This window comes from Poecilia mexicana, unplaced genomic scaffold (genome assembly GCF_051168715.1).
Source record: "Poecilia mexicana isolate PSO_F unplaced genomic scaffold, ASM5116871v1 scaffold_19, whole genome shotgun sequence".
NCBI classification, from domain to species: Eukaryota; Metazoa; Chordata; class Actinopteri; order Cyprinodontiformes; family Poeciliidae; genus Poecilia; species Poecilia mexicana.
In genome coordinates this window covers 6,416,655-6,426,167 of record NW_028263388.1, presented here as the reverse complement: position 1 = coordinate 6,426,167, position 9,513 = coordinate 6,416,655, and the positions used below count along the sequence as shown (strand labels likewise).

Genomic DNA, 9,513 nt, shown 5'->3' with positions numbered 1-9,513 from the left:
GAGGGTGTGGCTTATTGCAAAGTATTCTAGTGTCACTTTACATAAGAATAACATTTCGTAGGTAACAATTATGCATCCAAAGGCTTTAATCAGATATTATTGATACAAGACGTTTTGTAGTGCATTTTGTATGGTGTGCAGACACAGTAGACTTTAGCTCAGATGATCTGTTTACAACTAGGGCCAACAAATAAAAGCACTAAAAAAAACAATTTGCTTAGAATTTCTTATAAGGTTTAAATTGAGCTGTTTAGATTGAGCAATTTCCCCAATGGAGACTAATAATGTTTATGTGGATAGAAAAAAATGTTTGATTATGTTTTCATATTTTGGTCTCTTTGGTCAAGTACCTTTTTTTGCATTTGTTTAAAATAAGAAAGTCTATGTCCCCTTTTTGGTTCCATACTCTTACACCAAGGTTCATCTGCCTGGTAACAGATGTTTGTTCCGTGTTCCAATGACCGACTGGAGGTATTACTTTCAGTATGAACATTTGGGGTCTGCTGAGCCAAAGGTCCTACCCGATTTTAAACTCTTCCTGTTGCCTGGCACGTACAGCTCACTGGCTCTCTGTCTCAGCAGTTTACCATGAGAACCTGGCAGCCAACAACAACAGCACAGCCAGACAGAAGACGCATTGACAAATTTATGTTTGCAATGGCTGGAATCCTGTGGAAGGTTGTGTCAGAGAGGGAGATCATCAGGTGACAGGTACACTGGCAGTCATTTAGCCCACTTTTCTTTCTATTGGAAAACGTCCAAATCATCATGACTTTTAAAGGAGAACATTGACCGCAGTCTAGTAGATTTCACACTATGAGATGACGGGTCTTTGCAACTTGAGACCCATAAATTTGCCAGTGACAGTTTTTGACCAAATAGCTGTTGATGAGAAAAGAGTTAGAGTTAGTGATGGGTATTATGCCTCACTGCCCAAGGTAATTATCTATCAAGGGCTCTCAGCTGCAAAATAGATATCTTTCACTTGCTTTGAGTTATTGCTTTTTGTTATCACACTCGTGGAGAGTGGGTGTCCCTCTATTGCCTCGTTTCCACTGAGCAGTACAACACAGGTTGATGCTGTTTGACACACTGTTTTATGGTCCAATGTACTCAGGAAAGCATTTCCACTGCCAGTTGGACTCTCGTTGGTGAGACAGGGTTAAGCCTGACCTGCTAACATTTCTTCATACTACTGCGACAACAAACATGAGCACTAGTGTATCTTGTTCTTGTCACACACAGTGACATTTTTACCATTCCATTGTCCTATAGACCTACTACTCAAGTGGGTCCAGGAATGGTATGGTATGGTTCGGTTTTATGGGTCACTTTTACAATCGAAACATACAAAATAGCATACCAAACCACACCAACCCATTCTGTACCTCTCAGTGGAAATGAGGCATATGTTAAACACAGTGTAAGCAGGATAAAGGATAAAAATCTAATTCTAACATGGGCGGAGTAACTGCGTACACAGTCTAATGGCGCCATCTGCTGGACAAATTAGGCATTAACCTAACATTTAGAATGTCCTCGGTATCGTTTCTCAAAATACTAATACCTGAATAAAAGGTGAATTTTAACTGCTGAAATGGGTACTGTGATTGTGATAGGCGTAGTTCTTTGAAGGACACAGCCTTCGTGAGTGTGATGCTGCCTTCTATTTATTCCGGAAGTTAGAACCAGCGGCATAGAGAAACCATACGGAACTGGTCATGGGAGCTGGGTTTGAAACAAGAAATACGCCTTCCGAATCTTAAATCTGTGGAATTCGACTATGGAGAGCGTTCCAGTTGATTCCAATAGTTTTAACAAAATTCTTTAACACCTAAAAGCTGGCGATGTGTCAAAATTAAATTATTTGTATCAGTTTTGGCAATACCGGCAGTGTATTTACTTTGTATGCTATCGATATCAAAATATGCAGTGTCACACACTTCTACTGTCAAATATGCGTTGACCCACAAGGGTCAGTAAAAGGAAACCACAAAGGAAGCTATGCTAAACTTGCTAGCATAGCCGCTGTTTCACATTAAAACAGAGGCATAACTTCCGTTGGGACTTTTGCATGTTGTTGTCCCTTCTGGGCCACCATACAAACAACAAATGAGACACAGAACATATAAATATTGTAACCTTGTCTCTGGTTCCTCTGTTTTCATTTTTTCAAATTTATTTCCCACAACAATGCAAGAATCAACAAAACAGTGTGCCTTTGAATCAAGATACAAAGAACAAATTGAACATTTGTAGAAGTGTTCTACAAATTACAATCCCGTCACATTACAATCCAAGAAAGCAGCAAAAAATTAGCATCCCACGATGACATGGTATGTTCGACAGTACAAATAAATAAGGGCGCAGCTTCTGTTTGGGATGGAGGTTTTCTAAAAGGGACCCTGGTTGGACGTGGAGGATCAGCCTGCTCCACCGTCATTAACAGCAGGTGGTGTTCACTGAGCGTTTGTGTGCAAGTTTCGTTTGTAGGCATGGTTGTTGTTAACAGCACTTTGTAGAATTCAGGTTTCCCAGGGTTTCAGCGCCAGAGGTTGGACCTCGCAAGAGTCCTCAATGAAAACATGACGATTCCACACGCACAATTAAGACACTGTGGTCGAAAACTGTACATTCAATAAATTAACAACGTGTTCGTCTTCATTACGCGACCAGTGACATGACTCTAGGTTACATAGCTACATTAGATCACAGGCAGAAAGAACCATTCACAAGATGAAATCCAGGGGTGTAAGGGTAGCTTGATGCAGATGAGAGGTCCACATGGCTGAGGGGCAGGAGAAGAGGGAGTGGGGTCTGGTATGACAATGTACAGCACAAAGTTGGTAAGAGCAGTATTAAAAGACATCATCTCTACCCTTCCACCTTAGATCATACCAACCATTGTCTTTAACATAGACTGGAGTCCTTCTGTTCTCCTTTTCTTTTTTAACCTCCTCCTTACCCAGACGGGACCCCAATGTCTCCCCACTTGTTGTGCGGTGCGGGGTGGGGGGCTGTCTCTCATCTCTCTGACTGGGCTGGTCCAGATGACTTTGGACTTGCTGTAGGCTTCAAGGCTTGTGTTTAAAATGGGCCTCCACTGAAAAAAACAATGAAGGAAATGGAAATTAGGTACGGACACAAACCGATGCAAATGCAGCCTTCCTCAGTGTGAATGTTATGGCAGCCGAGAGGTACAAACTAATACATGACAGACGTAAACTTCTAAATACAAAAAAACGATGCAAACAAAAAATGCTGCAATCACAGAAAAAAACAAGCAAAAACCTACAATTAACTAAAGAAATATGAAGGAAAAAAATATGCAACCACAGAAAATGGAACAATGTGCCACTGTAGATGGACTTGATGAGGTAATCAATCAAAATCAGTTTTGGTCCGCATTCCTATCTGCACCTGTCCAACATTCCAAATAACAACCTGCGTATTCCTGTGGCCTCATCGGTCGATTGATGACTCTCTGGAAAGCCGCGATCCAGTCGCGCTGCTCGGCCTCTGTCTCGCAGGCAAAGAGGAACTTCCTGTCGGGTGTGACGATGGTGATGCCGTGGTTCCAGTGGTAGCCCTGCGTGGACGGGGGCAAGCCGGCCAGGACGGTGTAGCTGTTCTCCTTGCTGCCAATGAACACTTCGCCCCGGGCGTAGGCGTCCTGGGAGGGGGTGGGGGGACAGAGAGGGTCCCGTTAGTCAAACATGTCAGGCCTCTAGAGGACCGGGACGGAATCTGGTCTTTTCTCACCAGAGGGTCTTTGAAGTACATGAGCCGCCGGTCGTCCATGGTGAACCACCTCTTCTTAAAGCCTTCCGTGTGCTGCAGCAGAGCGAGACAGAGAAATTACAAAGAGGGAAAAATCATTTTTGAACTGCAGTTTGCACTCAACATAGAAAATAGTGGTTTCAACAATGCTTGGCAGAAGAAAAGAAGGGAAAGGTAATGAGTATATATATATATATATATATATATGAAGGAGAAGTGGACCCAAAGCAGCCTTGAAACATTGTCTTGAATAGAAATTATTGATTTCCTTTCAGTTTTACTTTGGGTTTAATACAAACCTTTGGGCCGGTTTTCTCCATGAAGCCTTCTTTCATAAAGTTCCGTGTTAGTTTGGGCACCAGCTACAAAAAAAACAAAAAACATTTAAGATTCGCATGAAATATTAAAAATGTGCAAATTAAGTATCATCATAAAAAAACCTAAACTGAATTAGGTTTACCCCATCTTGTTCTACTGTACTTAAAGCTGCAGTGTAACTTTTATAAAAGTATTACTTTACATATTACATATTAAAGCTGTCACTATGTCCTGAGAGTAAAGTATGAGAAATTGAGCTCCTCTGCCTTCTCCCTGTGGTTATACTGCCATCTGCAGACATACACCGCTCCCAGAAACAACCAATCAGAGCCAGGAGGAGGGTTCTAGCGCTGTCAATCATGCTTGTGGGTGCGTTTTTTTTTTGTGTGTTTTTTTTTTTTTTTACACCTACCAACTAATACCAGCAACAATATGAGTAATTTTAAAATCAAATAATGGTAAGTGGCCTTAAAAATAATAATTATTCTATTAATACAATTTTTTTTATTTAAGATAAGCAAATTAATTTAGATATCAACAACCAAACAAAGACGCCCATATAGAACGTTTCTGAAGGATTAGAAACAGAAGATGTAACTGGTAGAGAAAATGTGTGTTAAGGAAATATCATCTCATTTTAGGTTTTACAAGGAAATCAGTCTGAATTTAAAACATGAACCACCGTCACTGAGGCAGCGACCGGAGCCATAAGCCTGGCTCCCAGAAACGTGTTGGATCAAAGTGCATCTTTCTCACCTCCTCGTCACTCGCTCCAGGGAAGGCCACCTGCAGGTAGTGGAACCGGGCTGCTCTGATGGCATTGAACCAGTCCACCATCTCCTGCCAAACAAACGCACACTTCTCATTAGGAACACCTCCTGCACGACACGACAGCAAACTCTACCAGTGTAAACGAGGACTTTCTCTTTTGTTTTTGTTTTTTTGGTTCTGATGTAAAAATATGAGTTTTGACTTCTTGTCTCCGTCAGTAACTCCACCGCAGATTGAGACCGACTGAACTCAGTGAACTCTTCCTTTCACAACCCCTCAGTACTCCTAGTCTACCAGTAGAGGGAGTAGTGCTTTCTTTTCTCCCCTTCACTCTGAAATTCATTTTTCTAGTCATTAATCTTTTAATAGCTGATAAATTTATACTTATTTTAAAGATTAAACCAGAAGCTGCAACTGAAGTGAAAAATTTTATGTAATTTTCAAGATTTCCCTTCACATTTCATTGATGATGAATAATCAGAGTCAGAGTGATGTTTTCATGTCGTCAAGCTAAAATGTATGATCTAATTAAGATCATACATTAAATGTTTCGCCATCCAGGCCAAAGCTGTGCAGTTAAAAGTACTCAACTAAGTAGTAAATTTACTATGAAATAGAAATGAGCTGGAAGACATTTTAAATAGCCAAGGAAATAAACAAAATAAAATGGGTTATGAAGTCTCAACAAAGCAAAACTGATGTTCAAAACATGTTAATCATTGACTCAGAAACTTTTCAGATTTATCTTTATAACCGTGCATACTTATTATGAACCACTCTGATCTTTCTATATCAAGCACACATCAGCATTAGATTGCGTCCTGTTATGCAGATGAGTTAAACGGGATTCAACCAATTCCATGAAGGAAATTTGAAACTAATACATGTTCACACATTAGGAAAGCTGTCTGTACTTTTCACAAATGTTGCAAAAGTCTGCAAGCTCATAACTGCACTGACTTACATGACTCTTTATAATTTATCTTCCACACAATTCGGAGCACATTTGGCAAGATGCGTTCAAAGTGGTTTCATGGACGGCATGGGATTTCTAAATCAAAGACTGATCCTGGCATTTGAAAGCTGTGCTTCAGAAGGGTTGATGTTGAGCAGAAAAACCAACCGTATTTCACCATTACCTCATATAAAGTGATCACCCGGAGTCACAAGTGTCTCTTTGGATCTTACAAAATGCCTCTTTATAACTTCAGCTAAACCTCATGTTTATAAAGGGGCAGTATTATATGTTTTCCAGGCAGATAGTGCCATTTTATAGCATAATCAAGTAACTCTGTTAACTTTTAACTCTGTTAAAAGAACTTTTACTTCATGATTTAACTCTTTGAAATTGGGCCTCTGTCTCTTTAAGAAACTCCCGCTCTTTCTGAAACTCCGCCTTCAGGAAGTCGTCACATCGTTGCTCTTCTGGTAACCCTGTAATAATATTTTTACCAGCTATTCACCTAGACGTAGCTTGCATAATGAGCTCAGCAGATACGCAGCCCTGAGTATCATTATAAAATGAAGGAAAGCTAAATAAAATTGTAACAAGTATTTTTCAGTTAGAAAAGTTACTTTCTCCAAAGGATAGTCTTCACCAGTAGTGCAAGCTTTACCATCGGCATCATTTTAGTCAAAACCAGCAGTGAGACAATAAAAACAGCAGCAAACATATTTCACATTTAGTTTCTGCTCTGAAAAAGTCACAAAACAAAATCCTCTAATCTGTTTATGGACTTTGGAGAATGTTTTATTTTTTTTATTACACTGGATTTATGTGTCACTTATACGACAGCTGCTCTGGCAAGCCATATAACAAGCTGAGGCAATACCAGCACAATCCGCCGTTTACAAGCAGCAAACATGAAAGGAGATCAATCACCTGAAAACCTTCAATAATCAATTTTAATCATGCTTTATTTAGGGATCACTTTCAAACAGAGTAACACAGATGCTAATCAACGCTAAAAATGTTTAGAGCACACAAGTTAGAGTTATATTCTGGCTCAAATATATCAGTTTGAACATTTTGGACCCGACATGTTTCCTCTGTCTGTCCTTCCTTGTTTTCTCCAAACTCTGATTCGTATTCGTCAAGGAAAATTAAGTCGGTCTGGGTGAAAAGGCTTCAGGATTCAAGTCTCTCATCCAGCATAATGTTTGCTAAAGCTAACAAATAAGTTTGAAACTTTCTTAATTGTGTTGACCGCAGATTATTATTATTTTTGTTGTCTAATATTCTCACTATTTATTCCTGGCTCTTTTAAATTCCAGTGTCACTTATGTTTAGAATGCAACATTTACTTTTTAGTGCACTTTGTTAGCCTAATAAAAACCATCTCCTTGTTTTACACTTTGCCTCATATGGAGAATCTGGACTTTCATCTACTGAGAAATGATTACCAGACGGAGGCATGGACTCTGTTGTATTTTACCCAGTCGCTAACAATTGTCTGTGACTTTTGTAATGCGCTTACTGGAAACTGCATCCACTGTAAACAACCCCGCAGGAGCAAGGCCACAACATCTTTGCTGGCAATAAAATATCTTAAACATTCCTCTTGCTCCGACTTTAGTCGCTCAATATACGGAAGCGTTGAACCATTGCACAAATACAAGCAGACTGCAATTCTAAAACAGCACAGAAAATAAACACAACACGTCCTTCTAGTCGCTGATTGGCCCAGTTGAAATTCAAATTGAGAAATCCAGCTCAATGGGAGAAATCCAAGAAAAGGACATGAGAATCAAGTGGAATTGTGTAGGAACACAATGGCCAATTTGGTAAAACTTCAGATTTTTGTGAAATACTGGACTGAAATTCACATAACTTTTTGTCCAGCTTTGTTTTTATTCTAATTGTGCTGACAAGAAAATGCACTTCTGGTAATTTCTTTTGCATTTTGGACCAATGGTCGGATAATTCTCGAGACCTTAACCCCACCGAGAACTTGTGGTCAAGAAACAAAGAAACTGTGATTAAAACCAGTAACAGTGGATCACCGTCAGTCAAGATTTAGACCAGAATGTTATAGTTAACAAGGCAAATTACAAAAGTTATAAATAGGAACACTCAAAATATAAATATTTAAATGCTGACTCTATAAATGCGATTCATCTGCAAAAACCATTGGAACTTCAGCAGAATATTGTAAAATGAGTCGCCTCAGAAATCTTTGGCTCAAGACAAAAGCATTTCACAAATAGTTCATTTTCCTACTAGACCATGATGGAAAAAAACGACCCAAAATTTGTCATTACGTTGATGACTCAGGGGTTTTCATAAAGCAGATAACATTTATATTCTCCAAATTTTGCTCTTCAAGATTTTCCAGAGAATTTGAAAAGCCAAACATTACAGCACATTACTCACTCACCAGACACAGGTTTATCAGTGTGAGATTATAAGACTGTACCTTAGCGTCACTGTGGTAGACAAAGATGTTTCTTGTGCTGTTGTCTTTCAGGTAGGTGATCTGCAGGCCACAGGGATTCCCTATCTTGGCCGGCTGGAAGGTCGCGTTGAGCGTTTCGATTTTCATCACTGCCTTGGGATCTCTGGCCTGGATGGAGGCAGGAACAGTTCGCAAAGGTTTCACACAAGCGCCACTTTTTAAAAAATGTATTGCCAAGTCAAAACTTTGACGTCACTTACGTCCTGCTTGTTGAAGTACTTAAGTGCTCCCTCCCTTTCCGACAGGACAAACTTTCGACTGAGGAACTGGCCGTTGTCTCTTCCTCGTTTCCATAGAAACCCTTCTCTGTACCCTGAATAGAGAGAGGGAGGTGGAAGGGGGAAAAACTGTTTAAAGGGAGGACGGCACTAAACCGTCTTTAGAAGACATTTGACAGAAGAGTCATCTGCAGTAGAAAGGAAAGGGTACGGAATTTCAACCAGCTTCTGTTGGATGGGATTTCTTTAAAGATGACGATATAAATAGTAAAGAGTGTATGAAATGGAGAGTAAACACGGAGAATGAGTCAGCAGACGTTCTCTCTTGTCTTGACTATCAACCGTCCTGTTGCATGTGATGCTGTCATGATGAGCTGTTTTATCTACAGCCCGTAAAGTCGCCCCTCCTCAGTCTATTTCAGTAGATGGCTCTGCCCACACAGCATCCTTTTCTTCCATTTCTATCAGGCTGTGAAGTGTTGTGTTTAATCCTGACCCATTTTAACAGAATAAAGCTTTGTAAAGGATGATCAGGCAATATAATCTGGAAAGAAGGGGCTGGTTTATATTCCAACCACGTCTCCTGACGCTGAACGGTTTGTTTTCCTGATTCCCACAACAACACCATCAGAAACATGTACGTGAATCTAAAGCGGTGAGACCGACTATGCAAATTACAGACAATAAATCTATTTCTAGAATCGGCAGAGAATGTGTTGTAAACATTTGCTGGAACATTGCATGAATCGGTGGTTTGTAGAATCTAAATCTAAATCTGTCTTAGAGAGGGAACTGAAACTTGTCAGGATTTTTTTTTACTTTATTGTTGTTTTACACCAGCTTTAAATAGATGGAAAATTTTAATTTTGGTCTCCTGATGTTTGTAAAACAGCAGACGGTGGAACATGAAGCAGTTCACAGTGTTACGGTCCCAAAATACAGCACTTAAACAAACACTTGAGAGAAATCTA

General features: G+C 39.8%; 1 protein-coding gene across 2 annotated transcripts in view; it reads right to left on the bottom strand.

Annotated features, from left to right (window-relative positions):
* Positions 1 to 2,133: 2,133 nt before the first annotated feature.
* LOC106930996 (arf-GAP with dual PH domain-containing protein 1) overlaps positions 2,134 to 9,513 on the bottom strand; it is a 29,395-nt gene continuing 22,015 nt past the window's right edge. Inside the window, exons 5-12 of one of the 2 annotated variants that reach the window (XR_015766325.1) lie at positions 8,525 to 8,637; positions 8,286 to 8,432; positions 4,855 to 4,938; positions 4,080 to 4,142; positions 3,763 to 3,834; positions 3,445 to 3,673; positions 2,903 to 3,103; positions 2,134 to 2,817 (exon numbers count right to left, since the gene is read on the bottom strand). Coding sequence is in view for 1 of the 2 variants with exons in the window: in XM_015008895.2 (XP_014864381.1) it covers positions 3,075 to 3,103; positions 3,445 to 3,673; positions 3,763 to 3,834; positions 4,080 to 4,142; positions 4,855 to 4,938; positions 8,286 to 8,432; positions 8,525 to 8,637 (737 nt within the window). In the remaining variant the exon portion in view is untranslated. Of the gene's footprint in view, positions 3,104 to 3,444; positions 3,674 to 3,762; positions 3,835 to 4,079; positions 4,143 to 4,854; positions 4,939 to 8,285; positions 8,433 to 8,524; positions 8,638 to 9,513 lie in introns of both variants that reach the window. The other variant, XM_015008895.2, reaches the window with a different exon arrangement.